The sequence below is a fragment of the Bubalus kerabau genome, chromosome X (assembly GCF_029407905.1).
Source record: "Bubalus kerabau isolate K-KA32 ecotype Philippines breed swamp buffalo chromosome X, PCC_UOA_SB_1v2, whole genome shotgun sequence".
NCBI classification, from domain to species: Eukaryota; Metazoa; Chordata; class Mammalia; order Artiodactyla; family Bovidae; genus Bubalus; species Bubalus kerabau.
This window is the reverse complement of record NC_073647.1, coordinates 155,462,366-155,481,321: the sequence shown is the minus strand read 5'-3', so window position 1 is coordinate 155,481,321 and position 18,956 is coordinate 155,462,366. Positions and strand designations below refer to the sequence as shown.

General features: G+C 47.9%; 1 protein-coding gene across 2 annotated transcripts in view; it reads left to right on the top strand.

Annotated features, from left to right (window-relative positions):
- Window positions 1-3,420, top strand: part of RAI2 (retinoic acid induced 2) — a 72,595-nt gene extending 69,175 nt beyond the window's left edge. The window contains exons 2-3 of one of the 2 annotated variants that reach the window (XM_055564179.1): window positions 376-1,976; window positions 3,074-3,420. In XM_055564179.1, coding sequence (XP_055420154.1) covers window positions 400-1,976; window positions 3,074-3,179 — 1,683 coding nt within the window. In that variant the 5' untranslated portion in view covers window positions 376-399 and the 3' untranslated portion in view covers window positions 3,180-3,420. Of the gene's footprint in view, window positions 1-375; window positions 2,334-3,073 lie in introns of those variants that run through there. The other variant, XM_055564180.1, reaches the window with a different exon arrangement.
- Window positions 3,421-18,956: the final 15,536 nt, after the last annotated feature.

Below are 18,956 nucleotides of genomic sequence, written 5' to 3'. Positions count from 1 at the left end.
CAATCTGCACATATCTTAACTGTCCAATAGAGTGATGTGGAATGAAACTTTGTGTTTCTTGAAGGCTAAACATAAGCTGAGTGCCTATTCAGCTTCACAATACTCTGTTCAACCTCACTGGGCTATTTAGTAATGACATCATCTGTGTTTATAGTTTAATCGTCTGTTAAATTGGGGCTGTCCACGCACAGCTGATCGTATGGGTGTGTTCGTATATATTAGGAAATAGCTGTCACATGTATGTGTACACTGAGAAATGGGTGTGCTCCCCGGGTAACTGAGACATGGAAACTTTTAAGAGATGTGGGGAGAGCTCTGGAGGCAGCTATAAATGGTCTCAGAAGGAAGCTTCACAGGGTGTATTCTGTGTTGCAGGCCGAGTGGCATCCGAGCGGAGTGATGGACGATCTGCAGTCCCAGAACCTCGCCATGGACATGAGCGACTCCTCCCCCGCCTTGACCAATAACAGACTGGAGAATGGCATGGCCCAGCTGATCACCACCGAGGCCTGGAACATCAACTCCACCGACCTGGTAAAGAAGGCGCTGGTGACCGTGCCTGCCCCATCCATCCTGAACCCCCCGGCCGAGTCCCAGAGCGGCATGGCTCTCAAGGTGGCGGCCACCGTGCTGCAGCCCCTGTGCCTGGGGGAGAGCCCCGTGGTGATGCCCATTCACATGCAGGTGGAGGGCAGCTCGGCACCCGAGCTCAACCAGAGCGGCAACGCCACATACGTGATGACAGCGCAGGGGCCTGTGCAGCTTCCAGTTGTGCTGGAGCAGCACGTGTTCCAGCACCTCAACTCCCCGCTGGTCCTGCCTCCGGAAGCCCCGGGCTCCTCCAGCGCCATCCACAATAACCTCTTCCAGGGGGCCCGGGACCCCGAGGCGCAACCCCAGCTCCTGGATCTGCGGATCCCCAGCCAGCCGCAGGAGCCCCCGCTGCCCTTCGAAGCCGTGCTCCACAATCTGTTTCCCGCCCAGGGCGCGCTCGGCCCCCCGCCCTGCCAGCCTCCCCCAGGCTACGCCCCGGTGCCCCCCCAGCCATTCAACTCCCCCTTGTCACCCCTGGTCCCGCCAGCCACGCTCCTGGTGCCCTACCCAGTGATTGTGCCCCTGCCCGTGCCACTCCCCATCCCCATCCCCATCCCTGTGCCTCAGAGCTCCGAAGCCAAGTTCAGCCCGACTTGCCCCAAGCCACCATCTGCCTTCGGCCTCCACCCCTTTAAAGGCCCCCAGAGCCCTCTCCAGAAGGAGGAAGTAAAGCCCTTCGACCTGTTCCAGCCCCGTGAGTACTTCCAGCTCGGCCGCCACACCGTCATCAAGATGGGGAGTGAGAACGAGGCCCTGGATCTCTCCATGAAGTCAGTGCCCTGGCTCAAGGCTGGCGAAATCAGCCCTGCAATGGGCCAGGAAGACACAGCCCTAGACCTGTCACTGTCCGCCCACCGGAAACCTGAACCTCCCCCTGAGACACTGTACGACAGCAGCGGGTCCGTGGACAGCCCAGGTCACCCGGTGCTGGAGAAACTGCCCAGTGGCATGGAAGTGCCCTTTGCCCCCGCCACAACTCAGGAGGCTGCATCTGTCATGGAGAGTCACGGGGGCGGCAGCGACACCACTGAGCCACCCAGCCAGCCCAGTGGCGAGGTCAAGGCTGAAAATCACATGGAGATGGTGAGCGAGTCCCAGGCGGCCAAGGTGATCGTCTCCGTCGAAGACACTGTGCCTACCATCTTCTGTGGCAAGATCAAAGGCCTCTCGGGGGTGTCCACCAAAAACTTCTCCTTCAGACGAGAAGACTCCGTGTTTCAGGGCCCCGACGCCAATAGCCCAGGAGAAGAGGCCCTGGGAAACATGGAGGCCCTCAGGAAACCCACCAAAAACCGGAGCATAAAGTTAAAGAAAGTGAACTCCCAGGAAATACACATGCTCCCAATCAAAAAACAACGGCTGGCCACCTTTTTTCCAAGAAAGTAAATAATGGCTTTTTAAAATTTTTATGATTATAATATGGGGAAAGGTGCATTGGTTTTATAAAAAGGCATTTAAAACAAATTATCTTTGTTAATTATTTTGGGGAGTAGCTGGGAACCAGGAAAGCAAATTGGCTCTAGAGGCCCTGTAAGCTAGGATCATTTTCTTTTTTAATTTTTGACTTTTCACAAATGAGTAAATAAGAGCAACCTATTTTTCAAGCAGATTGCACATTTTTTGCAGCTTTAATGGAATATTGGGTGAATCAGAGGGGGTTAAAAAAGCTATTTTCATTGCCACAAAGTGCTTTGATGATGTAATACCTAATAAAGGGTAGGATGAATATTTCACAATAAATGTTCATTTGCACTAATTGGTTGCAGTATTCTATCATTTATAAAATTTGCATGCCTGAACTGGCATGGTTTGGCCAAAACTGTCACTTGTAAAGCACTGAAAGTTATCCATGTTTAGAGACCAAAGTTCTTCAGACATGCTGGACAGAGAAGAATCATACTGGCCTCTGCCCTCAGAAAAGGAGGATTAGGAGTACGTATGACTTTGAGCAATTTATTTCCCCTTCTGGACCCTTTCTTCATTTGTAAAAATGTGGCAGAGGGAGGTGAGTTCCAAGTACCCACAGCCCCCTCTAGTTCACAGAGACCCTGGATGTGCAGAATTCGGTCTGAAACCCTCCATAGACTAAGACAGACAGATGTCTCTAAAGGCATGTTTACCTGCCTCCTCTCCTCCCTCTCCCAAAATTTAGCTGAAAGGACTTTCTTTTCAAGGGCAGCAGGAGCATTGTTCTGAATGAGTAGTAGTCTAGGAAGTCAAAAATATTACCAAAGGCGACTCAGAACAAGAGGAAAATCCAGTGGATTAGGAGGTGTCTCATAAAAGTTCCCAGCCCTGGGTAGAGATGTTTGGGAGTGGGCTCGGGGAGGGAAGAGAAAGCCATTCCAGCGACTGGGGGTGATCGTGCCCTCCAGGGAACATCTGGCAGTGCCTGGACACGCTTTGGGTTGCCACGGCTGGGGGAGGGGGTGCCACTGGCATCGGGTGGGCAGAGAGTGATCCAACCCCATGTCCACAGCGCCGAAGCCGAGAACCCACGCTTAAAGCATTTCTCAATGGACAGAAGCGACACACCTGGAAGAAGAGACCAGCGCGAAGTCATCCACCCCAACAAGGAACTGTGAGTGCACATTTACAATAGACCTGCTAGGCGGCACGGCACACTTGGGTCTGAAGCTGTGCCGGTGAGGCACTGGTCCCAGCATGCCTGCTTTTAAACGTAAAGCTCTTTCACTTCTTGGAATTAGTATGTATCCAGCTGTTACTGTGAACATGGACAGGAGGGGAAGCAGTTGTGAGACTGTTCTTTATTACCAGACCCTCTGTGTCTAGGGTTACAGTTTTAGCTGGTCCTGTACCATAGCCCTATAGTGGGTTTTCTTTTTCCTGTTTTTCGCCTGTGTTGTTAAAATGTCTCTTTCAAAGTGTGACACGATGTGAAATAACCAAGTGGTTGTTTCTCCTGAAGCTAACTAGTCCCATTCTCTTACACAAGCCAAACTCCATCCTTTCCGCTTCAACATGGGGCAATCTTTTTCCATTCTTACTCCCATTGTGGGTTTCTGGCCATGTTTCCCGAGCATGGCGTGTGTAGTTCAGTTTCAAATGCAACCAACACAAATGTGCCTAGGGACTAGCAGTTCCCATTTACCTGCTGTCTTCTTCTCACCATGTTTGTGGTTCTTTCTGCTGCCCCCGAAGTGCTAGGCAGCCTTTGCACCAGCCAGCAAGGGTCCCTGTTTTCACAGTGTACTGGGGAAAGCTGCTGCTTATCTGGCTTTGAGGGAACAGAATTCTCACTTTGCACTTTAGAAGCAAGTGTTTAAACCTGAGGGATAGCTAGGTGGAAAGGAAGGCATTTGTAACCTGTGATCACATTATAAACATCAGTCTACAAATTTCCCTTTGCGATATCTGAAGATGCCCTTTTCTCTTCCGATGTCAGCTCTGATTGGGCGAGAAAGGCTGGCTCCACTGCCATCTGTGGGTGTCGAGCCAGCGTGGGGCCATCCCCCAGCCCTGGAACCGGCCTCTGCTCCTCTCCCAAGCCGTGCCCATCCATTGGCCTTGCCAGTCATCATTGGGTCTTGGGAGAGAGGCCTGTGTGGTGGAGACTGGCTGTCAGGTTGGGAGACTTGCTCACTGAGATCTGTGAAGACTGAACACAGAGCTGTTGTGTTGGGACCAGGGCTGTGCTGCAGGGGCAGTGACACCCTCTACCTGCCCCCCTTCCCAGCCTTTGGTGGAAACCAAAATCTACTTTGCTCTGGAATTAGGAAAAGAAAAGGGCCTGCTGCTGTGGCCAGAATGAGCCTAAGGTTCCCTGGAGGGACAACTGTCTCCAGTTACCCTTCTTCCAGATTTCAGTCCTGCAGGATTTCCATCAGGTTTTTTCTCATGACTTAACTTCCCATCTCTTCTCAAAAAAAAAAAAAAAAAAAAAAGGTTTTAGTCAACTAGCCTAAAGAACAGCTTTTCAGAGTCTTTTAGGAAATATGATTAGTCCCCAGGAATGTTGATATTTGCTCAGACTTGTCAAGATGGCGTCATTGGCTTCAGTTCAGAAATGATAAAAAATTGGAACACGTCGCTAGGATTCATATTTGAGGGTAGTGATCCTCCTGGTTAAGTAAAAACTAGATGATCTAGAAGAAAGGAAGAAAGAGTTAAAGATGATACAGTTACTATCCTAAACAAGGAAGTCCTTGACAGTGAGTAGAAAACACTAAAGTGAGGTCAAACATTTGTTTCGATTCAAAGGCAAAACTTTCACACTTTAAGCATGAAAAAAAACATGTCTGCAATGGTTAAAAGCTCCAAGAAGAAGGAAGGGAGGAAGGGAGGAAGGGGGAAGGGATGGGAGGAAGGAGGAAAGATGAAGGTGGCCGATTACTGAGAGAGTATGTCAGTATAGTCATTATCTTTATAAATAGCCTAATTAATAAAGCGGAAAAGGATTTAGATTTCATTTTACAAGTGAGAAAATCGAGGCTCAGAAGAGTTTTCTGCTTCCAGTTTTTAAGCATCAACAACTCAAAAATATGTACTTTGCAATGATTCTTAAATATTGGGTTTGAAGCCTGATGAACCCACAGGAATTTGGATCCTTTGGGGGCAAAAACCAGCATGAATTAGTGAAGAGTCTGAATTACAGCTTTTTTTTCAATTATTTTCAAGACCATTCCAGTTAACTGGAACGCCCAGAGCACTTGGCACAACGGTAAAGGGGAGATTTCAAGCTGAAGTGTATGGATGCCAAGCCTCTAACAGTCACACTCAAAAGCTGCTAAGCTGAAAACTTTAACAGCAGGGGAAAAAAGCGTTAGAGGTCATTCTGGCCGACTTTACTCCTCATTAAATAAAAAAGGCAATTTTCCAGAACAGCTCACTACCACCAGGTCAAATAACTGACCTCCCACATCAGCGAAACAAAATAGGGTATATTTGAAGCCTTTAGGGTGCCATTTTAATAAATTGAGATTCTATTTTAATTAACATATTGGTTATTTTATAGTAAGTAGTATATATGAGTGCTTGAAAGAACTAGTTCCAAAAGATTGTAAATAATCCATCTGCAACTGTTATTAAGCCAGGGGATTTTTAAGTGAAGTGAGATTTTAGCTATGCTCTGCCAAAATTATGAACAAGTTCAAGTTAAAGGAGATGAACTGTTGAGGTTTACTATATTAACCCAACTCATAGGTTATTTTCCATCCAACTCTATCTGTACAGAGGCTCAAATGAAAGTGTAGGCTTGTGCTGCTGATAACGATGGCAAAGGCCACCTGGATCCTGTCCTCCCTCTGCTAAATCATTTTTAAAAACATAAGGTTTGATAACCCAGTCAATTAGTAAGAATGTGATGAGCCCCTTTACATTGATAGCACCATGCTGTTAGTCCCAAATGGTGTCAGGAACTCAGTTTTATTTATAACTCTTCAAATAAGGGACGTGAAGAGTGTTTTCAATGCAGAAACTTTCATTAGGACTCATTTCAAGCCATATTAAGAAGTAGCACAACGGACAGACCAAATTCTTTGAGAGCAGGGGCTGAATCTTACTTATCTCGAGGTTTCTCCAACTCAGTACCATTGGCATCTGGGACTGAAGGGCTCTGTGTTGGGGGGCTGTCCTGTGCCCTGTAGGATGTTGACTAGCATCCTTGGTCCCTATCCACAAGACCCCACAGTACCCCTCCCATTGCCCCAACTGTGACAACAAAAATGTCCCCACGTGTTGGCAAGAGTCCTCTGGGGGCAAAGTCACCCCTGGTTGAGAACCACTACTTTATTTCTAGGATCTAACACCTGGCCCACAGCAGGAGCTCAAAAATTCTTTGAAGAATGAATTTAATCAAGAAACAATCAGAAAGAGATCTGTAGCTCTGATCTCTGGTCCCTCATATTTCCTGGTTTACTACCTCAAGGCTGATCTGACCAGGAAACTATTGGGAAAGTCCATTCATCCATCCAAAGGGCCATCACTCATCCAGCATGTTACAGGGTCCTCCTGAAGCTTCTCCCTCGTCACCGGGGGTTCAGCAACACTACTCCCCCTCACAAAAAGGGCAGGCCCTCACTCAGCCAGTTCTGGAGGGATGCCTCACCCCTTTACCAGCACCACGAAGCAGGAAGGACCCGTTATTCACAACTCGCCCTGTGATGGCTGTTCATCAGTCTTATTTCCAAGGGCAGCATAACCCAGGAATTCACCAACATTGCCAGGAAGCTCAGTGTGTCTTTTTTCCCTCATGCTTTACCTAAATCCTTCTTGCTGTAATTGAGCCAGTTTTTTTTTGTTTGTCCTCAATGGAAACAAAGGCCAAATCTCCTTTGAGTCGTTTCCTATTTAAACACCAGATCTTTTCACAGCCTCCTTGCCTTCAACTCAAAAGCCCCATTTCCTCTCACACTCTCTGAGATCCTCTTTATACTCCTTTTGTCATCATGGTTGTTCCTTCTCCAATTTTTCCATCTACCTCATAGAGTCAAGAACTCCAAGTAGTTGGTGAAAATGTTCTAAAATTGGTTGTGGTGATGACTGTACAGCTCTGTGGATATGCTAAAAATAAACCCAAACATAGAATTGTGCACTTTTAATGCTTGGATTGTATGGCATGTGAATTATATCTCAATAAAGCTGTTATCTTGTTAACAACAATAAAAGAACCCCAGATAGAAACTGGGAACTGACTGTGGGTTCCAGCAAAGCCTCCTAAAATGAACATTTACTGCCCACCTTTGATCAGCTACATCCCTGTGCCCACCACCCTTGATATGCCTGTGATACATCCTCACTCCCCTTTGAACCCCACTCAGCTGCCTTTCTCAGTTTTTCTTTACGGTCAAAACTTTGCTTGGAATATCATCTGCCATGTCTCATTTCTTAGAATCTAGAATACCTTCCTCCAGGTGCTTTGTCGTGAGCAGGCCTTCCCAGTCCTGTAGTTTGGTCCTCACCATCTGTCTACCCAGGTTCAAAGTATATTTGGCCACAGGCCTCTTAATTCAGAGGAAATCACATGTAAAAGACCTGTATATGAAAGAATCACAGGGACTTCCCTGGTGGCTCAGTGGATCAGAATCCGCCTGCCAATGCGGGGGACACAGGTTTGATCCCTAATTCAGGAAAATTCCATATACCATGGAGCAACTAAGCCAGTGCTCCGCCATAAGAGAAGCCACCACAACGAGACGCCAATGCACCACAACGAAGGGTAGCCCCTGCTCACTGCAACTAGAGAAAGCCCGCCCAAAGCAGCAAGGACCTAGTGCAGCCCAAAATAAAATAAATAATTTTTTTAAAAAAGGGATCAGAGAGCAGCAGCTGTGCTGGTCTGGGGTCCCCCCTGGTCCTGCAGGGGCTTCCCGCAGGGCAGAGGAAAGCTTCTAAGTAATGGGGCACCCTGCATGCCTAGTGCAGCAGCCTCTTCTCCATTAAGGACTCGAGATACCGGGGTGTGTGCCTTCTACTGCTTCTTCGTATGTCCCATCCAAGAGTAGGAGGGACATTGAGGCCACATATGGTCTAATAACCCTCTGAACTAGCATTCTGGGACCAGGTTCTCACCCATCACTTCCTCCCCTGGAAGAGGAGCTGGATCCCAGGCCAGAGAAACAGTCAAGTCTCCAAGGATCCAAGTGCCATCCTCAGAGAACAAAAACTCAGCCCCTGATTACAGGATGTCAGCAGGTGTCAGTCCCCAGCATGGCCACGCGATGGCATTGGAGACAAGCAAAATGCCCCCAGGCATTCGGTCTTCCCGGAGGCCAGGCCAGCACTTGGAGTCAACAGCTTTTTGTCAGCAAGTTTTTTTTTTTTTTTTTTCATGCAGCTTTATGATTTCAAGTGCTGCATGAATGGAAACCAGCTAACAAGGTCTTGCCTGGCAGAAGTCCTTGGGGGAACTCGTCTTAACACAGGGATAACATTATTTGTAAAGAGGGTATCAACCCTTTGTAAGTGAATGGTGCTCCTCTGGTACTTGAGCGTGGATGTGAACAGTCTGTTTTCTTTGTGTGGCTGAGGAATGCCACTCGAAGGCAGTGGGCGAGCCAGAGAAGGGAGGGCTAATTCTTTAAGCTCCAAGACTTTACTGCAAGTGTTTTCAATGGGAATCTTTTCAAAATGCATCAAGCATCTGGCAGAGGAAGCCCCATCTTGACTCCGTCATTGTTCTGGCCTCGGGGGCTGGAAGGCCGTGATGCCGTCCAGACCCTCCGGGGAAATGGGGGGCCTCTGTTTCCCTACAGTGTGGCTCTCCTGTTTCCCCAGTGCTCCCTCCACACTGGTGCCGCTCTTCTTTTCCATTAAAAAAAGCTCTTCCAATTGTGTCCCTTCTCACAGCGTGCAGGACAGCAGGGCATGCGTGGACCACGGGCGCTGGCCGGCTGGCTTCATCCACAAGCTGACGGACAGCATGAAACGGCCCCCAGCCTCCAGGCAAGTGTCTCCTCACCGTCCGGCTGGGCCCAGCCCCAGGGGCACCTCTGGGCAGGTCTTCCCCAGCTCCTTTCCTCCCAGGCTTCTCTGAGAACGACTGCAGGGGGTTGACACTGCAGGGAAGCCTTCTCCCATCTTCCCTCAGGCCCTTAGGCCGCAAGCCTCCTGAGACAGGCTTGCAACAGAGACGTGATTGCTGGGTCCTCAGCTTCTGGCCTCCATGACTGTTTAGTGAACTGGAACACAGCATGCCTTCTTTCCATTCCCACTGATCACTTGGTGGCCACACTGGTCCCTGCTCTGGGCTTGGCCAGGGTCGGGCCCTTCTGCTTTGGGCCTGTTCTGGGTCTTAGTTCTGGACACTATAGGTTTTACACACTCCACTTGCAGCCTACCTGTCCTATTCGTTTACTCTTTAGACCCTTCGCTTGTCACCATGAAGGTTAAAATCCAGCAGAGCCCACTTGAGACAGCGCAAATTTCCAAATTAATGACATTTTAGTGAATGTTTTACTGAAGCTCCTTCCTCCCTCTCTCTCTTCGTCCCTCCCTCTCTTTATTTCCCTTTTTAAAAAAAACTCCCAGAAGTCCTGCTCCTGTTGAATTTTACAAGTGACAAGCACTTATCCAAGGAGCTCTGGTTGCCTCTCGGGCTTCATCTTCCTGACCCTTCAGAGGTGTGGGACGCTCTTACCCTGTTCTTTCTCCTTAGCTTTCTGGGCACATCTCTCTCTGCAACCTCTTGCCTCTCTGACTTGCTCCCTCCTCAGACGATGCTCCTGACGCCCCTTTTCTTTCTCCTTCTCCCTCCGTCACAGACTCTGTCCCAGGCCCACAGCTCTCACTCCCATGCTATGGGGACCACATCTACTCTCCTAGGTGTGTCCAATAGCTTTGTTGTGTTTATTCCTCCCTGTCTCTAGGCCAGCCCTGACTTTTCCCTCCCTCTATCCCTTTCTCATCATCTCCCCACTCCCTGTCTTTCTCTCTTCAAACACCCAAGGTCCAGCCCACCATCTTCACAGGTACCTCAGATTCATCACAGCTAAAACTAAACTCACTTCTCCCTGCATCGCCCCTGGCCCAGATCCCACCACACCACCTATGCTCTGCTGCCGCCCCCATCCCTTGTTGCCCTCCACGACTCCTCCCTCGCCTTTGCCTCCTTGATGTTTTTCTAATCCATCATTCCTTTCCTCTACACTTCCTGTGCTTCACTCAACCCACATCATCCTTTGCCTAAACTTTTGAAATGTCCTCAAAACTGGGTGGGCCTGTGCCTCTATCTTTAGCCCCCTAATCTCTCTTCTAGACTTTGACCAGAATAGTTTTAGTAAAAAACATTCTGCTGCCTAAAAGCGTTTGCTCTTAGATGTCCCCTCATACCCCACAGAGGCCTCCCACACCAGCACAAGCCTCTGTAGTTCTACCCTTGAGTACCCTGATGCTCCTTTCCCATCTTCTTACTCTGTCTAATCCTTTAAGATTTAACTCCAAACACCACCTCCTCCAGATGACTTTCCATGACCGCTCCTGCATAAGTTAAGAGCCGTCTGCCAGCCCACAGTGATGTGCATGCTTCTATCATCTTGTCCGCCTAATTACAGAGAAAGCGGGTCTCTGTCCACCCCTCTACACCACAAGCTCCTCCAGGCCCAAGGTCAAGGCCCCTGAATCTCACACACCTGACGCAGTGCTTGGCATTTAGGGGACCCACAACAAAGACACACAAACAAGCACACACACAACAAATGTGTGTGGACTGAACTGAACCCACAGGGAAAGTACAGTGTGCCCTTCTTAACCAGATCAGTACGGCATGTGGAAATCCAGACAGAATATCTGGAATCTATCATTCATTTTGCCAAAAAAAAGATGTACTGATTGATTCTCTCAAATCATATGGTTCACTATGCTTCAAAACAAGGTGGAATCTTCTAGAAATATACTTAGACCATAAAGCAAGCCATAGTCAAAAATCTCTTCAGAGGTGTACAAAGAAAATGTTTTGGCATTCACCTCCTCAGAGTTTGAGGATTTACTTATAAGTTACAGGCATAATGCATAGATTATAAAACAGTTGCAAAAATCAAAATTTTGAGAGAATGAAACAAATATAAGGAGGTTTAATATATTCTTTCCATGCCCCAATTCATCATCTTATGTACCCTCCTTGGTTATAATAAAATGAGAAAATTCTAAATCTTTCTACTGAATGAACGAACCTTTCAATCCAGGCATCACTTTGACTTAAAATGTGGAAAACCCCCAAGCACAAGATGTTTCTGTAGCAGCACTAGGAACAGTTTGGGTCACTGCATCTAAGCAAGGGGATGGCTGGGGACCCTGGGCAGAGTTAGAAGCGCTAGCTTTAGAGCTGCTGCTGCTGCTGCTGCTAAGTCGCTTCAGTCGTGTCCGACTCTGTGCAACCCCATAGACGGCAGCCCACCAGGCTCCGCCGTCCCTGGGATTCTCCAAATTCAGTTCCCACCTCCACTGTCACATAACTCTGTGACTTTGGGCAGGTCACTTAACCTCTCTGCCCCTGATTTGTAGAGTGTGAGTAATACAATATGTGCAAGCACTCGAGCTAGAATATTTGGGCCACCCAGGACAGAGTGCTCAATAAATGAGTTCCTTTTATACTTATTTACAGAGAGTAACAGAGAGTGCAGCCATCAAGGGTCATGGAAATGCCTGATTTGACAAAGCCTCTCAAGGCAACTATTTTTAGTTTCCCCTCTGCTCCACAGAGGTGGGTCTCTAGCCAGGCACTTTCATGCCTTCCTCCAGAATACATAAATGTCATCTCATTGTCCTTCCTCTGGGTCTGAGAGCAGGGTTGATCACTTGGCCTAAGCAGGAAATGGACTAGTTAGAAAAGGAGAAAAAGAGACACTGGCAGGGAGGGAAGATCTCAAGGGCAAGACTGGCCACAAAAGCAGTGGTTCCTATTCTTAAGCATCACTCTGCTTTGGATTCCTCATCTGTAAAACCATGACTTGTTGCCTTTTCGGGATTGACGACAGAAGGGCCACCATTCCCTTCCTCTCTCACAGCGGATGGGCCCCCGCAGCAGGGCACAAGGACAGGCCACATCCTGAGGCCTCCCCCCGGGCCTGGGGCCCACTGAAGCCAGGGGAACGGAAACTTCCCCCATGTCAACACACAGAGCTGTACTCCCTTTTATCAGCCCCTTTCTAGAAATGTCTCATGTCTCAGAGAAAACTTTTGAGTTAGAAATATAACTTTGTTTTATAAGAGATAACAGAAGTTCCTGTTTTCAAGGAGAGAGTTTTCTCAAGCCTTTAAACCCAGTCTAGCTGGGCAACCTCTCAGGAACCCAGACACTAGACACATTGGGGGCATCTGTAATTGAAATAACTACCCTAAAGGGTTTGTGAGGTGAGGATAGAAAAGGAATCCCTTGCTCACCCTGTGTAAGAGCCACTGATCTCTTCATCACAGGAAGAAGAGCCTGCTCTCTGTAGCAAAGGAACTCAAAAAGTTAGGACCAAGGCTGCTTTCTCTAAGGGCCTGCTAGGGAGAAGTTACTCCCGACCCCCACCCAAACCCCACCCCCGACCCCCGACCCCCACCCCATCCTCCCATCCCCCCACCCCCTCTCCCGCCCCCGCCCCCTGCGCCAGGGCTGGCACAGCGCCCTCTGCCGGCAGCCAAGGCAACAACACGGGGCCTCCGTGCATAGTGGCCCTGACACAGGCACCTCGCTAGTGACTCAGGTCCTCTGGAGGAAGCTGGTCTGGGGGCACCTCAGGATATCCGTAGGAAGGATCCAAACTGAAAATCCTCGAGGGCCCAGGTTTTCAGGAAGGAGCCTCCTCACCCTTTAGTGACAGAAAACTGTGTTTTGACAAAGCCAGGGAGAGAGACTTGAGGACCCAGGCCTTTCTAGCGTCCCCTACAGGCGACAATACCAGCTGAGGGCACCACCCGCTGCACAATGTGTGGAGCTGAAGACCTCAACGTTTGCCACGGTGAGAAAAATCCAGCCGGGAAAGGTCGGCGGGGCTCTTGGGAGGCAACAGAGAGGGGGATGGAAAGCAGGGTCCTCAAGGGAGCTGGAGGAGCAAGCTGGGGAGCACGGAGCCCATCTCCACCCACTGCTCCCAGGGGAGGGCGGCCGAGGCATTGCTCACTGTCTTCACTCGCATTCACAACCCAGGATGTGCCCGCCAACACCAGGGACGCTGTAACAAGTCCTGGGGGGCACGGCTCTGCCCTCCATGCAGTACTGGCACTGGCTCCTTGCCCAGCTTCTGTTCTCTTTGTAAACATAGGAAAAGTCGGTTCTCCATGCCTGCCTCTCTATTCCTGCCTGCACCTAGGCTCATCAATACCGTTTTTCTAGATTATATATATATATATGTTAATCTACTTGTTTTTCTGACTTACTTCACTCTGTATGACAGCCTCTAGGTACAGCCACATCTCTGCAAATGGCACAATGTTGTTCCTTTTTCTGGCTAGGTAATACTCCACTGCATATATGTACCCCATTTTCTTTACCGTTCATCTATTGATGGACTTCTAGGTTGCTTCCATGTTTAGGCTATTGTACATAGTGCTGTAATGAACACTGAGGTACATGTGTCTTTTTGAATTGTGGTTTTCTCAGGATATATGCCCAGGAGTGGAATTGCTGGGTCACATGGTAGTTCTATTTTTAGTTTCTTAAGGAATTTCAGTAGTGTCTGCATCGTGGCTGTATCAATTTACATTCCCACCGATACTATAGGAGGGTTGCCTTTTCTCCATACCCTCTCCAGCATTTATTGTTTGCAGATTCTTTGATGATGGTCATTCTGACTGATGTGAGATGATACCTCATTGTAGTTTTGATTTGTATTTCTCTAATAATGAGTAATGTTCAGCATCTTTTCATGTGTTTATTAGCCATCTGTATGTCTTCTTTGGAGAAATGTCTGTTTAGGTCTTTTGCCCATTTTTTGATGGGTTGTTTGTTTTTTTCTTTTGATATTGAGCTGCTTGTATATTTTGGAGATTAATCCTTTGTCAGTTGCTTCATTTGCAAATATTTTCTCCCATCATGAGTGTTGTCTTTTCATCTTATCGGTGTCCTTTGGGAAGGAGAGGGTGAGACAAATTGAAAGAGTACCACTGACATATACACATGACCATGTGTAAAACAGCTAGCTAGTGGGAAGCTGTTGTGTCACACAGGGAGCTCAGCTCTGTGATGACCTAGAGGGTGGGATAGGGGAGACAGAGGCTCAAGAAGAAGGGGACATATATGTACTTATAGCTGATTTATGTTGTTGCACAGCAGAAACCAACACAACAGTGTAAAGCAATTATCCTCCAATTAAAAACATAAATAAATGAAAGTAAAGACAGAAAAAGGCCTGGGAGAGGCACAGAACACCACTTCCAGTGGTAGTGAAACTGGATCCCATTGGCCCATTAAGGCCGAAATGGGGATCGGGTGTGTAAGAGAGACTGTGGGGGAAGATAGGGCTACGCCAGGGGCTGAGAATAGAAAAGACACTCCAGAAAGGACATGGAGGGAAATAAATCCAACCCCTCTCCACTGCTGTGTGACCTACACTTTGTAGGTGGCATCAGGCGAGGTAAGTGGGACAACAGCTTGTCTGCCTCCCCGGCCAAGCCTGGACCTGGGACCCTGGTGGCTCTGGGGAGCACCCTCTCCCCTCCAGGTGGCAGCCGTCTAAAGACACAGGACTTGGGGCCTCTCCTCACCTGTCTTCTTTGTGGCAGTGACGTGAGTCCCACATGGCTTCCTGGCTGCAGTGCCTGGCTCCTGAGCTCCTGGGCGCCTGGGTGAGGTGGGGAGATCTGTCTGCACCCCATTGCCTTTTTGCGCTGGGAAGCAGCCGTGGCATACATGGCCCTCCCCGTGGGCCCAGAACTTTCTTTTCCTGAGCCTGGAACCTACATTGCCAGCGGTCAAGGCTTCTGGGTGTCTTCCTGGCTTCTTCCCCAGCCTGAAAGCTAATCTGAGACCCCTGCCAAAAGCTGGGCCTCCCAGACCTCGGCGATCTGGAAAGGAACTGCTAATTTCACTTGAAAGAGAAAGGTGGTTGTGCTGGACTGTTTGTGGGCAGTGCTGAACCCAGCAAACAACTCAGGCGTCTCTCAGAGGGATGCTTCCTCCTCTGAGAAGAGCTCAGAAAAAGGCAGAATGAAACCGCTGGAGTCGCCCCCAAAGGACATAATGTGGACAGGGGTGCCTCGGAGGCTCTGTGCACTGCAGGCGATCTATGGGTTTTGTTTGCTGAGACTCCCCGCCCCCACTGGCTGCCAGGATGATCAGTCCACAATGTAGGTCTGCTAGTGTGACCCCTGCCCCATTTATAATTTTTTAATTCCCACCCACAGTTCTTGAGATTCATGTGAAACTGACATATGAGCCCTCCTATTCCAAGTTCATAATGACACCCCAACACCCATTCCTATTTCAGTCTCTCTCAATACTTTGTGGTTTCCCCAATGCCGGAAGATGTCCTAGCCTGGCAATGACCTGGAATGCAGGGAAGCTTGTCCTTTAAGTGTGGCTCAAAGTGCTTCAGCGGTCAGCTGAGCTTGTGTGAGGATGATGGATTTGAACCTGAACCAGGATGAGCGGAGGGGATGCTCCCTGGCAGAGCCTGATTCTTAGAAATGTGGGATCAGCTCTACCTCAGAGAAATAAAGGGTCAGTCAAGATCCCAAGTTCCTGGGCCAAAGAGCTAAGTACGATCTTAATGTTGGTGGTACATAGGTCCACTGAGACCTGCAAGCGCATTTTGTTTGGCCTCATATTTTCAAATCCTTAAGCCTCCTTTTTAAAATCGGGAGATTTCACATTAAACTCTGCTTTTCCACTTGCTTTGGAAAAACCGGAAGAACTGTAACGTAAGACTCACAATCTTGCATGGCAACAGTTGGGCTCCAGTCAGAGACAGTTCCTTCCAGTCACCTGTGCCCACCTATGCACTCCACCCAACCAGCTTCTCCCAGTTAGGCCACCAGCCTGGCCCAGACCCAAAGCACATCTGCAATCATTTTAGCTTGAAAAAAATCCTTAAAGCCTTGTGGTGGAAGCCATGTTGTATGTTCACAGAATCTTCTATTTTCTTCTTCCTCTTCTTGTTAGAACCACTCTAACCAATTCTCTTGCACTTAAGCAGGGCTGTGTAACTAGTTCTACCAGTGGGTTCCAAGTAGAAGTGCCACATGTCAGCTCCAGGCAACAGAAAGATTCTTGGAGGCCATGTGTTACATGGGCAGAGCCACAAAAGAAGCGGTAGCTCTCGGGACTTCCCTGGCTTAGACTCCGCTTCCGCTGCAGGGGATGCAGGTTCCACATGCTGCATGGCAAGGCCAAAAAAAGAAAGAAAAACAAAAGATGCATCTCTGGAGAATCAGACTTTGCCTGGGAGAAAAGCAAAACCATTGAGATTTCAGGGTTTGTTTTTTAAGAAACAAAGCACAGTTTATCCTGACTGATGTAAGCATAGTGACCAAAATCACATCTTATTAATCAGGCAGTTTACTTATTACATGATGATAAAGCATAAAACCCTTTGCACTCTGGTCATGAGTGTATCCATTTAACAGGTACTATTAACACTGGCAATGTCTGGAATGGAACTCAATGCTGAGCAGCGCTGTTCCCCATCCTGGTCAGGTCCTGTGTTCATAGTCCCCTGAAGGAAAGTTATGACCAACCTAGATAGCATATTCAAAAGCAGAGACATTACTTTGCCAACAAAGGTTCGTCTAGTCAAGGCTATGGTTTTTCCTGTGGTCATGTATGGATGTGAGAGTTGGACTGTGAAGAAGGCTGAGCACCAAAGAATTGCTGCTTTTGAACTGTGGTGTTGGAGAAGACTCTTGAGAGTCCCTTGGACTGCAAGGAGATCCAACCAGTCCATTCTGAAGGAGATCAGCCCTGGGATTTCTTTGGAGGGAATGATGCTAAAGCTGAAACTCCAGTACTTTGGCCACCTCATGCGAAGAGTTGACTCATTGGAAAAGACTCTGATGCTGGGAGGGATTGGGGGCAGGAGGAGAAGGGGACGACAGAGGATGAGATGGCTGGATGGCATCACTGACTCGATGGAGTTTGTCTCAGTGAACTCTGGGAGTTGGTGATGGACAGGGAGGCCTGGCGTGCTGCGATTCATGGGGTCGCAAAGAGTCGGACATGGCTGCGCGACTGATCTGATCTGATGGTGGGGTGGGGGGTGGGGGAGGCACGTCACTGACTAATTCAAGCATTTCAGGAAGGGATTATATCAGGACACTCTTTTTCTGACCAGAGTCATTCCTTACATTCCTGTACTTTTTCTAATAGCAGTGTTGTTATTGTTTTTGCCAGCATCCATGCTAACTTCTGTAATTTTTATACAAAAGTTAATAAAGCCAGATGCTCCATTGGAAACCAGTAAGCATCACTTAATGAACACTTCTAAATGGTGATACTCCTATGCTGATTGTACATTACAGATCAATTTTCCATATGTAAATGAGATATATACTCACATGTGGGAAAAGCAAGCAACAACAGACTGTTTCTTAAAGGAAGAAAAGGAAAAGAAGAAATCAATCTACATGGACATACATAACTTCTCCGTTAAGCATATGCTGTAACTCCTTCTTCCTGGGAGTTGACCTCATTCAGTCACAAACAAACATGGAAAGACAAGTAAAAATAAGACCCAGGCACTCATCAGAGAGATCTAAAAATAACTACTGGAGCAGGTTGCACATATCAAATATTGCATGCACCACGAAGAAACTTTGCATATTATCCTGTTAAAGAAAGAGCAGTCACTCCTTCAGAATCTCACTGGGGCTTTGGACAAAGATTTCCACAATTCAGATTTGAGAGATCAGGACTTTAAGCAGAATACTGCATGAATGTAGGATCATAGAAGGGAATTGTTAATTTTTAAATAACCTTTTGATTTAAAACAGTTTTTTTTCCCTTTTTGGGCCACGTTGTGTGACATGTGGGATCTTAGTTCCTAGATCAGGGATCAAACCCATGCCCCTGCCATTGAGAGCACGAACTCTTAACCATTGGACCCCCAAGGAAGTCCCTAGAACCATTTTAATTTACAGAAAAGTTGCTAAGATAGTAGAGAGAGTACCCATACCCATTTCCCCTCATTGTTAATATCTTACATTATGGTACATTTGCCACAACTAGTGAATGAATATTGGTATGTTATTATTAACTAAAGCCTACACTGTATTCACATCTCCTCACTTTTCACCTTTTTATGTTCCAGGATCCCATAGTATGTTTACTCATCCTTTCTCCTTGGGCTCCTCTAGCGTGTGATCATTTCTCAGACTTTGCTTGTTTTTGATCAGCTTGGCAGTTTGGAGGAGGGACTGGTCAGGTATTTTGCAGAATGTTCCCCAACTGGGATTTGTTTGATGATTTTCCTCATGATGAAACTGGGCTCATGGATTTGGGGGAGGAAAACCACAGAGATAAGGGGCCATTCTCATCCTGTCATATTATGAACAGAACTCCTCACTGTTGAGGTTGACCTTGATCATCTGGCTGAGGGTGTTTGTCAGGCCTCTTCTCTGGACAGTTCCTCTTTTCCACCTTTCTGTATTGTCCTCTTTGGAAGGAAGCACATACTTCTCTGCACAGCACACACTTAAGGAATGGGGAGTAACGCTCCACCTCCTTGGGGGTGTCTACATAATTTGGGATTCTTTTGCACAGATTTGTCTGTCCTCTCCTGTTTCTTTATGTAGTCAATCGCTGACAGTAGTCTGCTGCTGCTGCTGCTAAGTCACTTCAGTCGTGTCCGACTCTGTGCGACCCCATAGACGGCAGCCCACCAGGCTTCCCCGTCCCTGGGATCCTCCAGGCAAGAACACTGGAGTGGGTTGTCATTTCCTTCTCCAATGCATGAAAGTGAAAAGTGAAAGTGAAGTCGCTCAGTTGT